Source organism: Mobula birostris, chromosome 19, assembly GCF_030028105.1.
Source record: "Mobula birostris isolate sMobBir1 chromosome 19, sMobBir1.hap1, whole genome shotgun sequence".
In the NCBI taxonomy this organism is placed as follows: domain Eukaryota; kingdom Metazoa; phylum Chordata; class Chondrichthyes; order Myliobatiformes; family Myliobatidae; genus Mobula; species Mobula birostris.
This window is the reverse complement of record NC_092388.1, coordinates 14,913,999-14,936,111: the sequence shown is the minus strand read 5'-3', so window position 1 is coordinate 14,936,111 and position 22,113 is coordinate 14,913,999. Positions and strand designations below refer to the sequence as shown.

General features: G+C 39.4%; 1 protein-coding gene across 1 annotated transcript in view; it reads right to left on the bottom strand.

Annotated features, from left to right (window-relative positions):
* The window catches only part of nsun2 (NOP2/Sun RNA methyltransferase 2), a 33,634-nt gene that overhangs the window by 5,602 nt on the left and 5,919 nt on the right, over positions 1-22,113 (bottom strand). Inside the window, 14 exon segments of the mRNA XM_072283269.1 lie at positions 2,498-2,578; positions 3,362-3,497; positions 5,754-5,846; positions 7,847-7,971; positions 8,822-8,918; positions 9,612-9,742; positions 10,115-10,188; positions 10,629-10,759; positions 11,593-11,667; positions 13,032-13,227; positions 14,432-14,516; positions 17,273-17,344; positions 19,785-19,890; positions 19,970-20,074. Coding sequence (XP_072139370.1) covers positions 2,498-2,578; positions 3,362-3,497; positions 5,754-5,846; positions 7,847-7,971; positions 8,822-8,918; positions 9,612-9,742; positions 10,115-10,188; positions 10,629-10,759; positions 11,593-11,667; positions 13,032-13,227; positions 14,432-14,516; positions 17,273-17,344; positions 19,785-19,890; positions 19,970-20,074 — 1,507 coding nt within the window.

The window sequence follows — 22,113 nt, the reverse complement described above, 5'->3', positions numbered from 1 at the left end:
GCTACTGTTACACCAGATGTAGGCCATCTGTCAATTTATCAGTAACTTGCAAAACCATAGACAGGGGCACTCAGCAAGACAACACTCTCTAGGATGCAATTCAAAGTAGTGGCAACATAAATTTAAGGTGATAGGGTCTATGTTTGCATGCATTCAGTCTCGGAGTTCATAGCTTTCCAAAAGATTAATATTGATTGATGACTCTTTAGCATGGTCTCCACAATCTTGAGCATCTTTATTACTTGGGAAGTTTTCTTGCTGGGTATCCAGCAACCTCAGTTCCGGTCCCATTATGTTGATGTCCAGAATACAAATCTATACACAGCTGCAAAACCAGGCAAGAATCCAAATGCTATTACAGGATTAAAAATCACAGATCACAAAAACAGACAAGAGTGTTTGCACTCTGGGTATAATTAACTTTCAAAAAGATTAGGTTAATTTGGAAGATTATAGAAGCTTCAATGCATTATCTGAAAATTTACATGAAAATCAATATAGCAAACAGTATATAAAGATCATTTAAATTGAGCAGCATTATAATTTAGACAAAATATCATGTTCTCTCTTGGAATACACTTTAATGTTGAGCATAAAAACCAAAAGACAATTCAGATGATAAAAGAACCAAGAATTGCTTCCTCAAACCTACTTTGACAAAGTGCTGTGAGAGGCGAGCTTCAACTCTGCCTGAGCAAGGACCTGGACTCACAGCAATTTGCCTACCACCATAACAGGTTTACAGTGGATGATTTCTCACTGGGTCTCCACTGGGCTTTGGACCATCTGGACCACAGCAATAGTTCCATCAGGCAGATGTCTAAGGATTACAGCCCATCATCCACATAGTAGTAATTAACAAGCTTCTAAATCTGGGCCTCTGTACCTCTCTTTGCAACTGGGTCCTTGATTTTTTCCATTGGAAGGTCTCTTTGTCACTGACAATCAACACTGGTGCACCTCAAGGATACATGCTTAATCACTGCTCTACTCTCTCTGCACTTGCGACCTTGTGGCTAGGCACAGCTCAAGAGCTATATTCGATGACACTTCTGCAGTTGGAAGAATCTCAGATGGTACTAAGGAGGATTATAGAAGTGAAAAAGATAGGCTGTTCAAGTCGTGTCACAACAATTACTTTGCAGTCAACATCAGCAAGAGCAAGGAATTGATGGTGGACCTTGGGAAGGGAAGTCAGAACACACACCAATCTTCACTGAGGGGTCGGCAGTGGAAAGGGCGAGCAGTTTCAAGTTCCTGGGCATCAATATCGCAGATATCCTATCCTGACAAAGCAATCATGACAAAGGTACGCCAGTGTTATTAGCAGCTGGAGGAGATTCAGTATGTTACTAAAGACTCCGGCAAATCTCTACAGACGTACCGTGGAGAGTATTCTGAGTGGTTGTATCACCATCTGGGAGACGCCAATGCACAGCATCATCACAGGCTGCAAAGCGCTGTGGACTCAACCAGCTCCATCATCAGCACAAGCTTCCCTACAATTAAGGACATCTTCAAAAGGCAATGCCTCAAGAAGATGGCATCCATCATTAAGGACCAGCACCAACCAGGACCTGTTCTCCTCTCATAGAACCATCAGGGAAGACTCAAAAACACTCAACATTTTAGAAATAGCTTCATCCCCTCTGCCATCAGATTTCTCAATAATCCTGAAACCATGAACACTCCATTCCTATTGCTCTTTTTCACTAAAGATCTTCAAAGGTTAACTTTATTTGTCACATGCACATCGAAACATAGTGAAATGCATCACTTGTGTCAATGACCAACAATTCAAGGATGTGCTGAGTGCAGCCTGCAAGCATTGCTGTGCTCTTGGTGCCAACACAGCGTCGCCACAACTTAGACTACACATGACTTTGGAATGTATGTGGGAGGGAACCAGAGCACCCGTGGTCATGCGGAGAACTGAACCCCCGTCACTACTGCTGTAAGGCGTTACCGTAACCACTACACAAGATGCTACCAGTTAACACTACCTATTTTTAATTGTAACTTGTAGTAATTTGTTATGCCTGCACTGTACTGCTGTCACAAAACAATTAATTTCACAACTAATGTCAGTGACAATAAACCGGATTTCCCCCAGTCCATAAAATGTGTAGAGAATAAGTTTAGGGGAAGGGCTACATGAGAAGACAACAGGATTGCTAATGATGTCTTTAACGCTATGTTAGATGCAAATAAAAGTATAATCAACAGTGCCACTTACAGGCATTGTAAACAAATGCAAAATGATAATGTGCAACCAATTACACAGATCAGGGATGTTGTACATATGCATGTATACTATTTCAATTTACAATAAAGTGCTGCTCATTTATTTCTTTAGAAAGTCTAAAAATAATTAAGTTTAAATGCAACCTGTATAAAGCTACAATTATCTCAATATTTTAATTACCCACACATTAAAATCTCCGAGCTAGCAGTGTTATCAGCAGGAACCACTCAAAATATGACAAATGAACATTACCTCTTGTGCTACTCTGAAGGCACAGCCGAACTCTTCCCCATCATTATTGCGACTCAAAACTTTAATTCCAGTGTTGATCACCTAACAGAAACACAGCATGCTCAATATATTCAAATAAAAAAAACGAAGAGGTCATTCAAATAAGCTGTTAAGCAGGTACACAGGGATAGTATCCTTTGTTGGCCAAAACAGGTGATGAGACCTTTACAAAGTATGTTAAAGAGGAAAAAAAATGACAGGCCAGAATTGTATTCTTTAGAACGAAGGATGCCAAGAGGTGACCTGAAATTTGCTCGTTTTCCTTGAGTGAGAGGTCAACGGCCAGAAGCCATTGATTTAAAAACAATTATTAGAAGTATTAGAATAAATAAGGAAAATTACATTTTAATCTTGGTGGCAGTGTACAATTGGGATCCTGTCAAACAGCAAAGTAGATTTCTTTTTAAAAACATATTTGGACTAAGTTAGAGGCTTGGACTAGAAAAGTGTTTTCACTGATGCAAACTACCATTCTGCACTATATATTTATAAGATTCCATTCAATATTTTAAGTATGCATCACAATGGGTTTTAAACATCTGAAAATTACTGAAAAACAAATTTTCAAGCATGAAGGGAAAAAAAACAGAAAATCTAGATTAGCAATCGGAACAGAAAAAAAGCATCAGGTAACTTGATCTGAAAAGTTAACTTCGTTTCTCTTTCCATAGATGCTATCTGATTTGCTGAGTATTTTCAGCACATTTAGTTTCAAGTCTGAAAATCATTCTTGTCAAACATGTCATATCAAACAACTAAATACACAAAAAAAAACAGGAAGGCCTCAAGACAAGTTGAAATTTAAAATAAACACTGCAAACAAACCTTCATTCGTTCACTGTTATGAAGAAGCACATTTCTTAATTCTTTTGAAACCATATACAGGTGCCGTTTCTTTCCCTCGTGTGTCCTGGTAAGGACATTCAACTTCGGAAATGAAGGATCCAATTGATAAAAGTTCCTGTTTAAAAATTACAATATTTTGATAAAGCATACTTTTATGTTTGTAATATGGCAGATGATCTCATGCAGGGGTTCCCAACATTTTTTAATTCTGTGGAGCCTTACCATGAACAAAGGGTTACACAGACCCAAGGTTGGGAACCCCTGATGGGACACCAGTATAAACAAGATACCTGCAAATCAATCTGTGGCACATTCAAGTGACTTGTTGCAAAATTGAAATAGATTTTATGTACTTGGAGCTATTAAACATGTACTTACTACTTTCAATATTTGTATTTGCTTACTAATGATTTGTCACATATGACAAGTTTGCTGATTAAGCTCGCTTTAGAAGAACATTAAGGTGGCTGTACAAAAATTCAAAAGCTGTCCAAAAAGATTTGGCTCCCCCTTTTTTGAACGTGGCCTTAGAGATTGTGCAGCCACGAACTTTATCTCTGGTTGCAGCCACTGACTTCTGCAGCTCACTCAGAGTGACTGTTGGCATCACAGTAGCCTCTCTTACAAGTGCAATTCTTCTCTGGCAACTGAGTTTAGAGGGGCAGCCCGACCAAGGCAGTACAGCTGTGGTTTCATATCTTTTCCCCATTTTTTCCACAATGGACTGCACTGAGCTCAAAGCTATGTTCAGTGCCTTCGAGATGGTCTTGTACCCTTCCTCAGATTTGTGCTTCTCTGTTATCATTTCCCTGACTTGTCTTGAAAGCTCTTTTGTCTTCATTTTGGTTTGGTCTGCTAGAAATCTACCATACTGTTGCATCTTACAGAGAGAGGAGGTATTTATTGAAAACAAGTGACTCTCCAATTTTCTACAACAACAAATTGCGTTCCTAACATAATACACTATATTGTATTAGAGGAAAGTTATAGTAATTACAAAGGGGATGAATACTTTTTCAGCCTCATAATTTTAGTTTTTAATTTTTAATAAATTGTTGACAGGTTTTGGAATTTTTCTTTAGATTTGACATAACGAACAATGTTTTGTAGATTAGCTGAAAAATCCTACTTACAATATATTTTAGGTATAGAAAATTAAACAAGTTTTGGGGGCTGGGCTGAATACTTTTACAAGGCACTGTATAATACGACATTGCAGACCTTGAATCTGGATTCCATAAATGATGCTATATTTTTTTCTTCCAGAACTGCCCTAACACCAACACCACTTTCATCACTCACTAATTTCTACTGTATACATAACTTTGTTGATGGTCACAGCATTGTAATGTCACCAGCTACTAACCTCCATTTACTAACTTGATCCTCTACCATCAGCTAATATTTAAGTGCCATTAGTTCTTAACATAGTTCAAATGTATCAACCCAAATCAAATATTCTTAACCTGACGAAGGGTCTCGGCTTGAAACGTCGACTGCACCTCTTCCTACAGATGCTGCCTGGCCTGCTGCGTTCACCAGCAACTTTGATGTGTGTTGCTCAAATATTCTTTGTCCATCTGTGACAACTTTCTCACCACATTTACTTTGTATATGCATGGGGCATTACTAAGATGCCATACGCAAAACTGAGCTAGTAACACCAAACTTTATTTGTGGATTAATGTTCTTATGCAACTGACACGATACACTTAAAGCAACGTGCATTCCTTCATGAAACCAAAGAAGTATGACATTTTAGGTATTTCAAATTATTGTTAGTTATCATAATTTCATAAAATGAGGATAAGAAACACTAAAGTCCTTTTTTATTGTTAAACAAAAACTTGTGCAATTTGGATACATACATCAGAAATACTACATCCTTCTTGAAGTTTACCTGAACAAACAAGCCCAAAATCAGAGCTTTAGGTCATTTAACAAGTCAAAAAATTTGAAAGTTTCCCCTTTCTCCATCTTCCCCCCAAAACAAAGTGATGGATGCTAATTTTAAAATGCAAGGATTGATGTTTGTTAGGCAGTATGGTCAGGGGATATGAAGCAAAGGCACAAAATGGGGGTTGAGAGGCAGATCAGAACTGATCTAAGGAACAGTGCAGTAGATTCAAGAAGTATTTCTACAGTAAATCACTGAGAATGATGGAAATATACAACAGAAAATGCTAGTAATAGTCAGTCAAGGTGGCAAATGGGGAGTAACAAAAACCAAATGTTTCAATTTAATGACCTTTTACCAAAACATCAATTTTAGTATTAACAAGAGGAGCACAAAACACGCAATGCAACTCTAAACTGTTGACTATTATCAGTGGCCATGGCTATTCTTTTAAGTAAAATAAGTAGCTCTTACTGTATTGGGAGAAATAGAGGATCATCTTCATTCAGGAACACAAATGGATCTTCTTTGAATCCAAACAACTTCATTTTCTTTGACGGCGGTGGACTGAAGTAGAAATTTAAAGAAGGTTTAATGCAAACATTTCATTAATGATTTATAAGAAAATTATAGAGGATTAATTCATTCCATTTCAACCTTGAACAAACGATCACTTTTCACTTTTAAATTAAAACAATTTAAAATGTTTATTACTCAATTAGCATATGGATTTTAAAGTATTTTTAAAAAGTTTTTATACCAAAACCTAAATGAAACCCTGTGTGATACCTAATTGGCAAGGTGGAGATACGACTCCACAAAAGGAGGTGCAAGGCACTCCTTCCCTCCAGAAGCCTGCAGGAGACCCTTGGAGCACTTGCATAGGCAACCCCCTCACCGCCCCACCCCCGCTCAACGTCACGTGAAGCCATGGGAGCAGATGGTGGATGGTCGTTTGAGTAGCTGGTGCATATCACAAGTTCTGATTATGCAACCACTGACGCCAGGCAGATGATCTCTGAAGAGTATTGTTAATGGCTGGGGTCACCCATCTTACAATAGATAATAGACAATAGGTGCAGGAGTAGGCCATTCACTGTGATCATGGTTGATCATCCACAATCAGTATCCAGTTCCTGCCTTATCCCCATAACCTTTGATTCCGCTATCTTTAACAGCTCTATCCATCTCTTTTTTGAAAGCATCCAGAGACTTGGCCTCCACAGCCTTCTGGGGCACAGCATTCCATATATCCACCACTCTCTGGGTGAAAAATTTTTTCCTCAACTCCGTTCTAAATGGCCTACCCCTTATTCTTAAACTGCAGCCTCTGGTTCTGGACTCACCCATCAGCGGGAACATGCTTCCTGCCTCCAGCGTGTCCAATCCCTTAATAATCTTATGTGCTTCAATAAGATCCCCTCTCAGCCTTCTAAATTCCAGAGTATACAAGCCCAGTCGCTCCAATTTTTCGACATATGACAGTCCCGTCATCCCAGGAATTAACCTTGTGAACCTACACTGCACTCCCTCAATAGCAAGAATGCCCTTCCTCAAATTTGGAGACCAAAACTGCTCACAGTACTCCAGGTGTGGTCTCACCAGAGCCCTGTATAGCTGCAGAAGGACCTCTTTGCTCTTATACTCAATTCCCCTTGTTATGGAGGCCAGCATGCCATTAGCTTTCTTCACTGCCTGCTGTACTTGCATGCTTGTTTTCAGTGACTGACGTACAAGAACACCTAGATCTTCTAAGGACACTTCCCAAAAGAAGGCAATGGCAAACCACTTCTGTAGAACAATTTGCCAATAATCATGGTTGTGGAACGACATCACATGACATGGCACATAACATGGAACACAGAAATTTACAGCACGCTACAGGCTTTTCAGCCCACAATGTTGTGCCGACCATGTAACCCACTCTATAGACTGCCTAGAATTTCCCTAGTGCATAGAACTTAGAAAAATAGAGGGCTATGTACCCATCTAAGGGGCTCTTAAAGACCCTACTGTATCTGCCTCCACCACCACCACTGGCAGTGCATCCAACACACCCACCACTCTCTGTGTGATAAACTTACCCCTGACATCCCCTTGGTACCTATTTCCAAGCACCTTAAAACTATGCCCTCTCGTGTTAGCTATTTCAACCCTGGGAAAAAGCCTCTGGCTATCAACACGATCAATGCCCCTCATCATCTTATACACCTCTATCAGGTCACCTCTTGTCCTCCGTCACTCCAAGGAGAAAAGGCCAAGTACACACAATCTATTCTCACTAGGTATGCCCTCCAATCCAGGCAACATCCTTGTAAATTGCCTCTGCAACTTTAAATTTAAACATTTCTCTCTGCAAGAGCATCTGCTATTTGCTTCCCCACCACATACAAACAAGTATTCAAGAACACAAGTTCACATTGTACTACATCAGTACACATATTGCCTGGTCCTTAAAAGACTAAGGTACTATGCTAGGTTTGTTCTAATCAACACTGAAACTGAAAGAGTAGCATAACACTGGAAGAAAATGCTTGCTAAGTTTCACACATTAGTGTCCAACTTACCAAAGAATACCATCTTTGTTCGCTATTGATTTCTCTCCATCAGTTAATTTAGTTTCATCCTCTGATGCAGATTTTTCATCAGCACCTTCAATTAAAGGATTAACTGCAGCTGCTTTGTGTCTTAACTGAGTAAGGGCAAAAAACATGTTAGAATGATTAATTGTTTTAAATGACACTCAGCACAAATATACGTATGCCTCAGCAGCTTCTACCCTTTCAATAAACCCAGAGTTTCCGTGTTCTTCTTTCAACTTCCAAAAAGTGCATTCAGAAATTCATCACCGGCCCTATTGAACAGCATCCACTCTTTTTCTAATATATTGCACTCAATTCCTCTTTTCCCTCTTCCAACCCTATTTCCTTCTGAATATGATTTTTGATAAACCCTTTTTCAGACTCAGAATCTCAAATCTACAAACTTTGGCTCTTTGTAAGGTGACAACAACAAAAAGGTGAACCTTAGATGCCTTTCTTCCTACTAAAGGCAATATTTTCTTTCACATTGGCTATTATCCTTTACTTACAAGGCCTTATCCTCACTCCTATTGCTTCAAGGGATGTAGCAGATTTAGTTACCAAATCACATCACACTGGACCACAGTGCATTACTGGTCACTGCCAAGCCCGGCAGCAAGAGGAGGAGGGTTGGGCAAGTAGCTAGCAACCCCACCCTGCAAAAACCCAAAGCTATAGAAACACCTTCAGATGCTCAAAAGACTTCACCCATAGGAGAGGAAGGATAACAAAATGGTCTGCATTTGGGGACAACTTGAAAGAATGGCCCAGGGTAGAGGATTCTATCAAGCTGCTGTCAGTGACCTATGCCCTTATAGGGGTGCTGGGCTTAAAAAGAATAAACATGGGTCTTCTCCATACTTCCTCAGTCCACTTTATTAGTGGAGCAGTGAAACATAGATTATGGAGCAAAAACACTAAGAACAGAAAATAGCAAAGGGAGAAAGTTACCCAAATTACCTTAGGTTCCCGCTTGTTCCATGGCATTGGAGCTTTTTTCTCCATAACAGCTACAAAAAATCCTCCAGTATTCTGATGATGAGGCAAGATCCTAATGCTAAAAGAAAATTGAATTGATGCATAATATGAAATTTCAATATGGAACCATGTTTTCTTTCTTATGAACCAACAATTATGCAAGACTTCTTAAAGTATTTATTAAGATTTAATCTTATAAAACTGCTTAAGAACTTCATGCGATCAAAATGCCAATAGAGAAGAAAGGAACAAGAGTTTTAAATATGTTGTCAGACACAAAGCATTTCTCCTGTTTGCCCAGTGTTTCTTTCAATATAGCAATGAAAGCCAAAATCCAATTCGTACACAGCATCAAAATATTAAAATTGACATTGTATTTTAGTCAACCTAGAGCCCACTGTAATGCTATTTGTATACATATGGACTTAAGTTAACATAAGTTGAACATTATTGAAAATAATTAACAAAGTAATCCCAAATGGTTCTGTATTTCAGAATAGCTTTGTTTTAAATTACTTCACTGTTGTATCACATTAATTTTACAGTAACAACAAGGTTAACACAGGACCTAGTGGAAGAAAACCCCTTAGATATTTTAAAGTGGATTGAGGCTTTTGTTAATCATGGACTTGGCCAAGGTTAGTCTTAAGCTCAATGAAATCGCAGCATGAATTACATTCCTATTTAGGAGGTATCATAATTTCAGTTATATTACTTCCCATTTTAAATATTGTATAAATTGCACTTAGCATAAGAACTGGCCACAACTAACCATCTTTCCAGATTCATTATTTTGAGCTTTTGAGGGTCTTTGATTGGGAACATTGTTGGGCGGATCTGGGTGTGTTTGTTCTCAGGCACATCTGACCACTCAGCATACCAATGACCTTCTCTTGTCATTACCTGACAGCAAATAGATTGTATCATCATACAACTCGAAGGGAGAAAAAAAATCAACTCACTCATTCAATTGTGTACCAATACAAAATAAAGTAAAAACAAAACTTCCAATCTCCTCATGTTCATATATTCCACAATGTTTCCCTCCCCACACCCAACAGCTGGCATGGACAGACAAAGATTGTACACACACCAGCCAGTCAACCGTGGAATTCAAATTCAATCTTTCCCATAAGTGGTAAGCTTAGATGACAATGGCTTCTAACTCAACATTAACAGTGATCATTGAGCTCCTAAGGTTTAGAATGAAAATACCATATTACTTTAATGCATCTTGGAGAGGAAAATGGAAGATTTTCAGTTCAAAAAAATTACCTTCCATGTTGTTAAACCAGGCATCCGCTTCAATCCTGGCAGTTCAGATGAGACATCAACTAACTCAAGAGCTCCTATAACAAATAACCATCTAGTCATCTAGGTTGTTCTTTGATTAAGCATCTTCAAGCATGTGTATTAAGCCTTTAAAAATTACAAATTTTCAGAGGGCAGAGTTGGATATCCCCCAACAAAATTGATAATACCAAACAAAATAAAGGAACATAAAGGAACATAAAGCCTCATCTCAAACAAAAAATGAAAAATGCAATAATAACAAAATCTAGATGCAAACTAAATAAAGACAGACTTAATTTTAAGTGGAGTTATGAAATCATTTCAACATGCAAGCATTCTTTAAAATATCCCACATTGATTAGAATCATTCTCAAGTTAAGCTCAAATATAAATTTTAGGTTGTTTGCATTTGGATTGAGGTAACAAGACCAATCCAGGAAAAGCTAAATTTCACCAGTAGTTTAACAAAAATGCATGAAAGACTGGAAAGACTCACCTTCACTCTTCTCAAGAATAGCTGCTATTACAGCCTCATTTTCAATAGGATTCAGAGAACAGGTAGAGTAGACCATCCTTCCTCCAACTGTCAGCTGTTCTACACCACGGATTGCAATTCTCTGCTGTAAACTTGGACAATATGCACGTTAACATTTGCTTTATATATTGCCTCAATAAATGAGATTTATTCAAATTCAAATTAAGGACTAACAAATTCCAAATGGGATTATTACAACTGATGTGATGAATATACTGCAGACAAGGGGCTCAAGGAAAAGGAAATGACAAGATCCCCATGGACCAGATAACCAAATTAGTACAAGGCAGTTTTCCCCTCCCACCTTCACATAACAGAAATCCTAAATTAATTTGAAAAATACTGGATGACTTATTCATAGCAACCAAAAAGTTTAATTGCATTACACCCCAAAAGTGTATCTGCACTTCATTATCGCACTTCTGAGTAATAGCCGAGTGCCAAAAGCAAAGATGACCAAAACTTATTAGAAACAGCTTCTTTCCCCTCTGCCATCAAATTCCTGAACAATGAACCAACCCATGAACACTATTTTTGCTTTACTTATTTAACTTCATTCTCTTAATGTAATTTACAGTGATTGTTCTGTATTCTGTATAAATTTCACAACACATCAAGTGCTTTGAAACCTGATTCTGATTCAAAATTCACCAGAAAATAGCATGCTGCTGATCACTGTCAGAATCACACCCTAGCCAGACCTCAGGAAATTCTATCCATCTAGTCAAGGCCAAAGCATGGCAATTTCTGAAGAGTACTAAAGCTTTCCTGGTCCTTAAATTCAATCAAATTTAAATCATAAACAGATTTTACCAGTGACTTCTTAAGTCAAACCTTGTTGCATACCAACTGACAATTTTGCCTACCTTTAAGAGTAGCTCCTTTAAGAATAAATATAGAAGCAAACTGCTCCTCACATGCTTACCCATGTAACTGTAGACTGTTGCTAGTTGTCCACTTTCTCCACACATCAATATTTTTTCTTAAGGTTGCATCTCCACTATAATCATTAAGAAGAGTGTTTTCAAAGTTCAGAAAGACTAGTGAACAAGCCATTATTTGATTTCCACTCACTGAGCAAGTTATACAAAGATAAGAGAATTTGAGAAATTTGTAAACTCATGGAAAGTTTCAGAGGACATCTGGCTGATCATATCAATTCCAATTGGGGGAAAAAAGCTAACCAACCTAAACCCAACTTTTAGCATTATGCCTGCAATCTTATAGTCCACAGCTCCATGTCCTTGCACTTTTAAATACTGTGCAGAGGGTACCCCTCTCTACCAACCTTCCAGGCTGAGTGTTTGAGACCCCCATCATCTGAATGGAAAGTTACTCGCCCCATTCTACACATTGCTTTTTATCTATAGCCACTAGCTTGTAATAAGACCATAAGGTATAGGAACAGAATTAGGCCATCTGGCCCATTGAGTCTGCTCTGCCATTTCATCATGGCTGATCCATTTTTTCTCTCAGCTCCAACCTCCTGCCTTCTCCTCATATCCCTTCATGCCTTGACCAATCAAGAATCTATCAACCTCTGCCTTAAATACACATAAATTCATTTTATTTAAGAGGAGTCTCGGCCCGAAACATCAACTGTTTATTTATTTCCATAGATGTTGCCTGACCTACTGTTCCCCCAGCATCTTCTGTGAGTTGTAAGAGAAATAGGCACTGCCTATTTGCTTTATCCAGGTTTGCCCATAACTTTATGGATCTCAGTTCTGTATCCCAGTCACGCTTTTCAAAAGAAAAATCCTCCGTATCCAATTTTTCCTGATTAAAAATTTCTAGTCATCAGAAATCTCTGCATCATCACCAGTGAAATCAGCTCTTTCCCATGTTATGGTGACCAGATCTAAACCAAACTTCATGTGGCCTACAAGTACAGCATAATCTCCCTGTTCGTGTATTCTATGCCATTGCTAATAATATGTAATTCTTACTTTAATATATAACCACTTTAACTACTTGTGCTGCTTCAATGGAGGTTCAATTTAATTCAATGCCAATGTTTGATGCACAGACAAGCACATTCAGGGAGGCGTTTTTTTTTAAAAAAATTGTTTCAGATGAATTTATTTTCAAGTAGGCCAAAGAAAGCATGCATTTGTAACAGACTTACATCCAATTTTAACACATCATTAGAACGTAAAATTTACTTGAACTCCATTTCTTCCAAATAATAAACAAGTAATCAACTTATGCAGAGATAAATCTATATTACTGTGAATCAGTTTACACGAACAGTAAATAACAAGTGATCAGATGAAAATTTTAGCTGCACTGGAAGTATTTTTCTTAGCCACGAAGACAGCAAGAAGGAAATCAATTTATGTTATTCATATTATATAAAAGTACCTGCATGGCACATCACACAAAATGCGGTCATAGAAGAGAACGTTCCTTTGGCCATCACCATCTTCCATCTGCAACCTTGGAATGTTCGATGCATCATGATTAACTACCATAACGCAAGGGCTGTGCAAGCGTTTTGATTGATGAACCAGCAGGTAACAACGCTTGTTGTCCACATCATTCGCAATTACAAAACCCTCTTTTAAAAAAAAGTATTAGTACAAACTTGCTACACTGAGGAAAATTGGACAAATACAATTTAGTAAAATGTTAAATCAACTGCTTAAGATACAATGAATAAACTCTTTTCGGGCTTCCAGCCAGGTGCAGGCTCGAAGAGCCAAATAGCCTACTCCTGCACCTATTTTCTATGTTTCTATGTTCAGGTATCGCATATAGCTGAAGTTTCAATGACAAACTCTGTCAGCTTTTTCTTCAGGGATGATGCCTGGGCATGTTTAGTTCAGTGGTATTTATACCCCCGTAATCCATCCTTCCTAGTTGGTTAGTTCCCATCCAATCAGGTTTCTGCTTTCTCATCCTATTTACAACTGAACTCCACTTCTTACTTGGAGCGAGACCTTCATCTTTGTCAACATTCTTTTCCTCTAGTTTTATTTCAATGGCTTCCTTTACCAGGTCGTTCCAAAAGCCATTGAATCAGCACAGTAGTTTCGTGCCGTTGAAATCAGACCTATGGCCATTGCAAATGCAGTGCTCTGCTATGGTAGCAGAATACAAATGACTTTCACCAGGACATTGCCCAGACTGGAAAGAATAGCTATAAGGAGGTTAGAGGCACTTGACTGATGGATCCAACCTCCTCATGGCTAATACTCTCCAGTACAGGCAAAATCCTGGTGAATCTATGATGTGTTAGAGCTGAGGGACAACCTGACAGAGGTATATAAAAATTTGAGGCATAGATAGTGTAGGTTAGTCTTTCCCCAGGATAAAAACGTCAAATATCGCAGCGCATAGATTTAGGGTGATAAATCATCATTATGTGCCATGTTGTATGACATGGGGGATCATGGTCTTGACTATGACTGTTCTTGGTATACTTTTCTTGACTTATCTTAACCCTGCCTCCCACAGCGTGATAGAGGGGAAGTTTAAAGAGACTTGCATGGCAAGGTTTTCCTCGATTATCTAACACAGAGTTCCAAGTGCTACCAGACGACATTGTGGAAACACATAAAATTGCAACATATTAGAGGCCTTTAGAAAATGGCACATGAACAGGTAGGGGACAGAGCAACATAGCCCATGCGCAGGCAGATAAGATTAGTTGAAGTTACCACCATTGTCAGCACAGCTAAAAGGCCTCTTCCTGTGCTGTTCTATTTTTTCTTCAGTTAGGAGAGTGAATTAAAGCATTAACTCTGGAAAAAAGTAATTACCTGGGAAAGCAACATTCATGTCAGAGTGTAACATCTCAATCAGCTGAGCAGTCTTTGATCCAGGCGCAGCACACATGTCAAGAATCTAACAATGAAAAAGAAATATTTCAGAACAAAGTTCAGGATGAATTTACCAAACCACGCAAATCCGGAAAAAATATGCACACACAAAGCACTCAGTGGCACACCTGTACATCTGCTCCTTAGTGTAAATATCTAATCAACCAATCATGTGACTGCAACTCAACACATGAAAGCATGCAAGATGGTCAAGAGGTTCAGTTGTCATTCAGAACAAACATCAGAATGGGGGAAGAAATGTGACCCAAGTGACTTTGACTGTGGAATAATTGTTGGTGCCAGACAGGGCCGTTTGAGTATCCCAGAAACTGCTCATCACCTGGGATTTCACACAGAACAGTCTTTGGAGTTCACTGAGAATGGTGCGAGAAACAAAAAAGATCCAGTGACTGGGAGTTCTGTGGGCAAAAATACCTTATTAATGAGAGAGGCCAGAGGAGAATGGCCAGACTGGTTCAATTTGACAGGAAGGCGACAACAACTCAAATAACCATCTATTACAACAGTGGTGTGCAGAACAGCATCTCCAAATGTACAACGTCAAACCTTGATTTTGATAGGCCACAACAGCAGAAAACCAAACCAGGTTCCACTTACGTACCTAACAAAGTGGCCAGAGTGTGTAATGAATATATAATGCTATAATTTATACTGAAAATATTTAGTACAATGGCGGATTTTATTGTTGACTGTAACCTGAGAAAATATTATAATTACAAAAAATTAATCTGTCTTATGAAATCATGTCAATATGATTTCAGAAATGAGTTAGTTCAAATGCTAGGGTTACCAATTTTATCATCATGCAAGGCATATGTTCAGCACTTTTCTGCAGAACAATCTTTAAGGAACATTGACTTAAGCCACATCAAATTCAGATTTACAGTAATATATTTAAGCAAAATTCTATAATAAACAATTTTTCATTAAAACCAATAATCAGTTTTGAACCCAAGGAAGTGGTTAAGTCGCACAATCCTCCTCCTAATTTGATAATTTAAGTCTCAGCCATCTCCTACCCAAGCAATTGTAGCTACCTGTCATCTTTTGATAACACATCTTTCATCCCTTCCATTACGTCTTAAAAAAAAGCCTGGTTTTCTTCACAAACTTCATTCCTTTTTATTTATTTACATATATGTCCCAACTTTTAAACACAGTGTATTTAATTTTTCTTTTACATCTTTCTACTAAATGCCTCGAGTTCAGTTACAGTAAACCAAAACTACTTTGAAGGTTAATACTACCGTGGTTTTTTTAATTTCCATACATGGATTTATTTATAAAGAGTAGCTCTAAATTAAACAAAAACATACACTTTTGAAGTGTTCCACAATAATAAATATAAAAACAACACCAGGAAATTATAGGCCCCTGAACCTGATATTACTGGCGGGAAAGTTATTGGGAGGCATTCTAAGGGACAAAATATACAAGTATTTGGATAGACATGGACTGATTAAGCATAGTGAGCATGGCTTATGCATGGTAGGTCATATCTAACCAATCTTAAGAGTTTTTTGAGGAAGTTACCAGGAAAGTGAATGAAGACAAGTCAGCAGATATTATCCATGTGGACTTTAACAAGGCATTTTACAAGGTCCCACATGATAGGTTGGTCAAGGTTGTTCAGTCACTCGGTAGTAAATTGGATTATACATTGGCTTTGTGGGAGAAGCCAGAGTGGTCGTAGAGGGTTGCCTCTCTGACTGGAGGCCTGTGACTAGTGGAGCACTGCAGGGGTCGGTGCTGGGTCCAATGTTGTTTGTCATCTATATCAACTATCTGGATGATAATGTAGTTAGCTGGATCAACAAATTTGCTGACAACACCAAGATTGGGAGTATACAGGTACATAATTCGTTGAATGTGGTGTCACAAGTAGAAAGAGTCATAAAGAAAGCTTTTGGTACATTGGCCTTCATAAATGTATTAAGTACAGGAGCTGAGATGTTATGTTGAAGTTGTATAAGACAAAGCTGAGGCCTAATTTGGATTATTGTGTGCAGTTTTGGTCACCTACCTACAGGAAAGATGTAAATAATGACGAAAGAGTTTAGAGAAAATTTACAAGGATGTTTACTGAAGGTCCTGAGTTAAAAGGAAAGATTGCATAGGTTAGGACTTTATTCCTTGGAATGTAGAAGATTGAGAGGGCATTTGATAAAAATATACAAAATTATGAAGGGTATAGATAGTGTAAATGTAAGCAGGTTTTTTCCCCCCACTGAGGTTGGGTGGGACTACAACTTGAGGTTATGGATTAAGGGTGAAAAGTGAAAAGTTTAAGGGGAACATGAGGGAAAATTTCTTCACTCAGAAGGTCGTGAGAGTATGGAATGAGCTGCCAGCATTAGTGGTGTATGAGAGCCCAACTTCAACGTTTAAGAAAAGTTTGGATAGGTACGTAGATGGTAGGGGTACAGAGGGCTATGGTCCCAGTGCAGGTCGATGGGAGTAGGCAGTTGGCCTGTTTTTGTGCTGTTCTTTGCTATGACTCTACACAACATTGCTATGGTTAGAACTGTTGCCACATACCTCCAAAGCCCCAAGTATGGTCAGGGTCTTTCATTTTCCACCCAAATTCCAAAAGCATTCTAATCAGTAGGTTAATTGGCTATCTCAATTTGTGCTTAAAAATGGTAGCCAAGAGATTCAAAAGAATGAAAAACAGGATACTAGATGGAATGGGTGTGTGATGGTCAACACAGATAGACTGGGCCAGCCAGTTTCTGAGCTCTACAACTCAATCCCACGTACCTTGTGATGAGGCTTGACATCGAGAAGCAATGGAGGGATCATGCTGACAGCTTCTTGACGACTGATATTTCCCTGGGGAAAAGGGACAATTCTATGAAAACATGGGACAACCTCAAGACAGTACAACAACATAATATGAGAAGTGGCACAGTATCTAGAGGATAAAGAACCTAAGTATTTTAAAGTATTCTACTTTAGATAGAATGTAGACATCTTGAACTTCAATCCATGCATACTTAAATTTGCAATGTCATAAAAATCACAATAGGAAACTACATGGAAACAATAGGAAACTGATGTCTACTATAAGCCTACTGACTCTCACAGCTATCTGGACTATTCCTCTTCTCACCCTGTCTCTTGCAAAAACGCCATCCCCTTCTCGCAATTCCTCCGTCTCCGCCGCATCTGCTCTCAGGATGAGGCTTTTCATTCTAGGACGAGGGAGATGTCTTCATTTTTTAAAGAAAGGGGCTTCCCTTCCTCCACTATCAACTCTGCTCTTAAACGCATCTCCCCCATTTCACGTACATCTGCTCTCACTCCATCCTCCCGCCACCCCATTAGGAATAGGGTTCCCCTGGTCCTCACCTACCACCCCACCAGCCTCCAGGTCCAACATATTATTCTCCGTAACTTCCGCCACCTCCAACGGGATCCCACCACTAAGCACATCTTTCCCTCCCACACTCTCTCTGCATTCCCCAGGGATCACTCCCTACACAACTCCCTTGTCCATTCGTCCCCCCCATCCCTCCCCACTGATCTCCCTCCTGGCACTTATCCGTGTAAGCCGAACAAGTGCTACACATGCCCTTACACTTCCTCCCTTACCACCATTCAGGGCCCCAAACAGTCCTTTCAGGTGAGGCAACACTTCACCTGTGAGTCGACTGGGGTGATATACTGCGTCCGGTGCTCCCGATGTGGCCTTTTATATATTGGCGAGACCCGACGCAGACTGGGAGACCGCTTTGCTGAACATCTACGCTCTGTCCGCCAGAGAAAGCAGGATATCCCAGTGGCCACACATTTTAATTCCACATCCCATTCCCATTCTGACATGTCTATCCACGGCCTCCTCTACTGTAAAGATGAAGCCACACTCAGGTTGGAGGAACAACACCTTCTATTCCATCTGGGTAGCCTCCAACCTGATGGCGTGAACATCGACTTCTCTAACTTCCGCTAGGCCCCACCTCCCCCTCGTACCCCATCTGTTACTTATTTTTATGTACACATTCTTTCTCTCACTCTCCTTTTTCTCCCTCTGTCCCTCTGAATATACCTCTTGCCCACCCTCTGGGTTCCCCCCCCCCTGTCTTTCTTCCCGGACCTCCCGTCCCATGATCCTCTCGTATCCCCTTTTGCCAATCACCTGTCCAGCTCTTGGCTCCATCCCTCCCCCTCCTGTCTTCTCCTATCATTTTGGAACTCCCCCTCCCCCTCCAACTTTCAAATCCCTTACTCACTCTTCTTTCAGTTAGTCCTGACGAAGGGTCTCGGCCTGAAACATCGACTGCACCTCTTCCTACATATGCTGCCTGGCCTGCTGCGTTCACCAGCAACTTTGATGAGTGTTGCAGGAAACTACATGCCAGTTCTTTAAAATAATTATTCAACATGGCCCTCCACCTGCGTTTCTTTTTATAACCCTGCCATTTCCTCCTCTTTAGATGTATGTACTGTTATCACACTTAGCACCCAAGGCACGTTCTCAGAAATGAAAATAAGCATAAGCATAAACTAGCAACATCTACTCTTCCACGCATTCTGTCCGTGTTTGCATCACATGCAGCCAGTCTGCAACAATAGCCTTAGTCATGGTGCTAGCAAGGGTGCAACCTCTAGACCCCAAGATGGCAATACGTAGCTACATCATTTGCCCCAGCTTGTCCAATCATCCCTAGCAGATAGCCACTGTACGTTACTTTAGTGGTTCAGTTACACTGAAATTGTGGCAAGTTAGTTGAGGGTCAGCCTTTTGCCAACACTTCCAAAGCATGAAATGGTCATCATTATCATGAGCTTCTTTCAACATCGAGAAATCTCTGGGCCAGGGAGGGATATGCAGCCGAACAGAGGGGGGAGTCAAAAGCTTCTGTCACATCCATCAGGACACAGGATCAGGAGATTCAGCAACACACAGAATTGCTGCTGCCAGTCCTTGACACTCACCACACTGGCCAGGCTAAACCACTGAGTTTCATAACTTATTGACTCACTCTGAACTAAGATGTGGTCAGGGAAGGGATGGGAGGGGTGATTGTTCAGCTTGCAGAACCAGAATTGCTGTAACAAATCAATGCTCTGTGATGTGTATCTGATCACAGTAACAACTGCTTTCAAATATTTTTACTTACTTTGTAATCTAACTTTTTCACGAGTGTGCTTGAGATCTTTGCAACTCTTGTAACCAAATTACATAACGTCATTCCCTTGCACACCTTGCGATGTTCCCTTATCATCTTAGCAGGCTGTCTTTTAAAGTGAAACATTCCTGAATACTTACAGACTCAGTCTCACTAATAAGGAATTGATGGAACTTCTCCAAGACTGGTGACTTCCTCAGCATCTTCCTGCTAATGTTAATTTGCCAAGCCAATTCACTTGGATACCTGCATGGAAAAAATCATTTTTACAAGTCTTCTTACGTGGATAACTTCAGCAGCACTAATATTGTTGAACATTTCTTACCAGCTCAAGGGCTGTGGAGCTTCAATCCTTTGTCCTTCCACCTCTAATTCTTGTAGTTCTTGAAAGTATTTGTTTTTTAGACAATGCAGGATTTCTTCTGCATGACTTTAAAGAGAAAGAGGGAAAAAAAAGTTACAACATTTTATGCAAGAAAATAAAGTTCCTTATCTGTCAGAAACTTGCGATTCTGATAAAGGGTCTTCAACCTTAACTGTGAACTGCTTTCTCATTTCAAATGATGTTTGACTGGCTGAATTCTTCCAATAATTCTGTTTTTGTTTCGGATCCCAGCAGCTCACCTGTTTTCTACCTTCTTACTTAGGACTGGAAAATTGCAAACATCACTCCACTCTTTAGGAAGGGAGGGAGGGGCAGAAGAAAGGAAATTATAGGCCAGTCAGCCTGACTTCAATGGTTGGAAAGTGTTGGAGATCATCAAGATGAGGTTGAGATACTCAGAAACACATAATAAAAAAACAACTTTTTTAGAATATAGAAGTAATGATGTACTGCTGAGACTTTATAAGGCATCAATCAGACTGTGCTTGGAGTATTTTGAGCAGTTTTGGGTCCCTTATTTAAGAAAGGATGTGCTGGCATTGAAGAGAGTCCAGAGGTGGTTTATGAGAATGATCCCAGGAGTGAAAGGGTTAACAGATGAGGAACACTTGATGATTCTGAGCCTGTACTTGCTGGATTCTCATTGAAATCTATTGAATATTAAAAGTCCTAGATAGAGTGGATGCAGAGATGATGTTTCCTACGGTGGAGGTTGTCTGGGACCAGAGGACGCGGCCTCGGAATAGATGGATGTCCATTTAGAACAGAAATAAGTGGGAATTTCTTTAGCTGTGGGTAGTGAATCTGTGGAATTAACTGTCACAGATGGTTGTGCAGGCCAAGTCATTGGGTATGTTTCAGACAGAAGTTGATAGGTTCTTGATTAGTCAGGGCATCAGAAGTTATGGGGAGAAGGCAGGAAAATGATGCTGAGAAGAATAATAAATTAGACATGATGGAATGGCAGAACGGTCTAATTCTGCTCCTATGTCTTGCGGTCTTCTAAAAATAAATGACACAAATGTTGCAGGAAGTACCACAAAATAAAATCTTGCTCAATAACCTATGGAAATACATTTTAAATTAAAGAAAACAACTCTTTTGGGAAAGAACTTTAATTTTGAATGCATTTATATACAAGTCATACTAAGAGAAAGGCCAATTTATTGTAGAGCAGACCAAAGGTATATTGATACAGGACCTGGAAAAAGCCTACTTCACATGCTGACTGAGTCAGCATGCCATTTGCATTTCATGTAAGCTTCCATCTATAACACTATCATCATACTTTGTTGTCTCATATCAATCCGCATTCATTTGGCACAGAATTTACATATTCAATTTAAATAATGTCAATACCTAACAACTATTTAAATAAACTAATTTAAGATAATATAGCTCATGGACTTAGGTTGGTAGTATTCATGCTGACAATCTTGTTGGGTAATATCAAACTTTAAGAAGAAAAATAACTTAATACTTATTATTACCTTGGCTGTTCTCATAGAATCTCACAAAATATATGACACCTCAATTCAGTCTCTTACTTCTGCACTGGTCAATAATGTGGTCCCAACTTTATCACATCTTTTAGCATTGTGCTTGTAGCCATACAGCTACTGTTCTCAATTAGATATCAATGTACTTGTCAAAACTGCGGAGGCGGTTTTCTCAGTCTACTAACTTTTTAAGATAGCAGTTCCAATCCCACAGGCTGAAAAAAATTCTGCATCTCCCCACTAACCCTTCTAGGAACTGCAATTAGTCCACATCATCAGACTATTTCCTTTATCAGACTCTGCTAAAAGAAACATGTCATTCATACTTACTCTATGCCATTTCAAATGTACATGCCTCAAATAATTTGGTCTGTGTTCAAAGAAAACAATCCTAGCCTGTCCAGTCTTTCCTCACAAGTTAAAAGCTTACAGTCCTGGGAACGTTCTCAAATTATTTCTGGAGGCTTTCAATCGCTTTCCTATCAGATAATAGTCAGAAGGGTATGCAATTCTTGACCTGTGGTCTAGCCAACCACTGGTGAGACCATGGGAGTATGGTGAGCAGTTTTGGGCCCCTTATCTCAG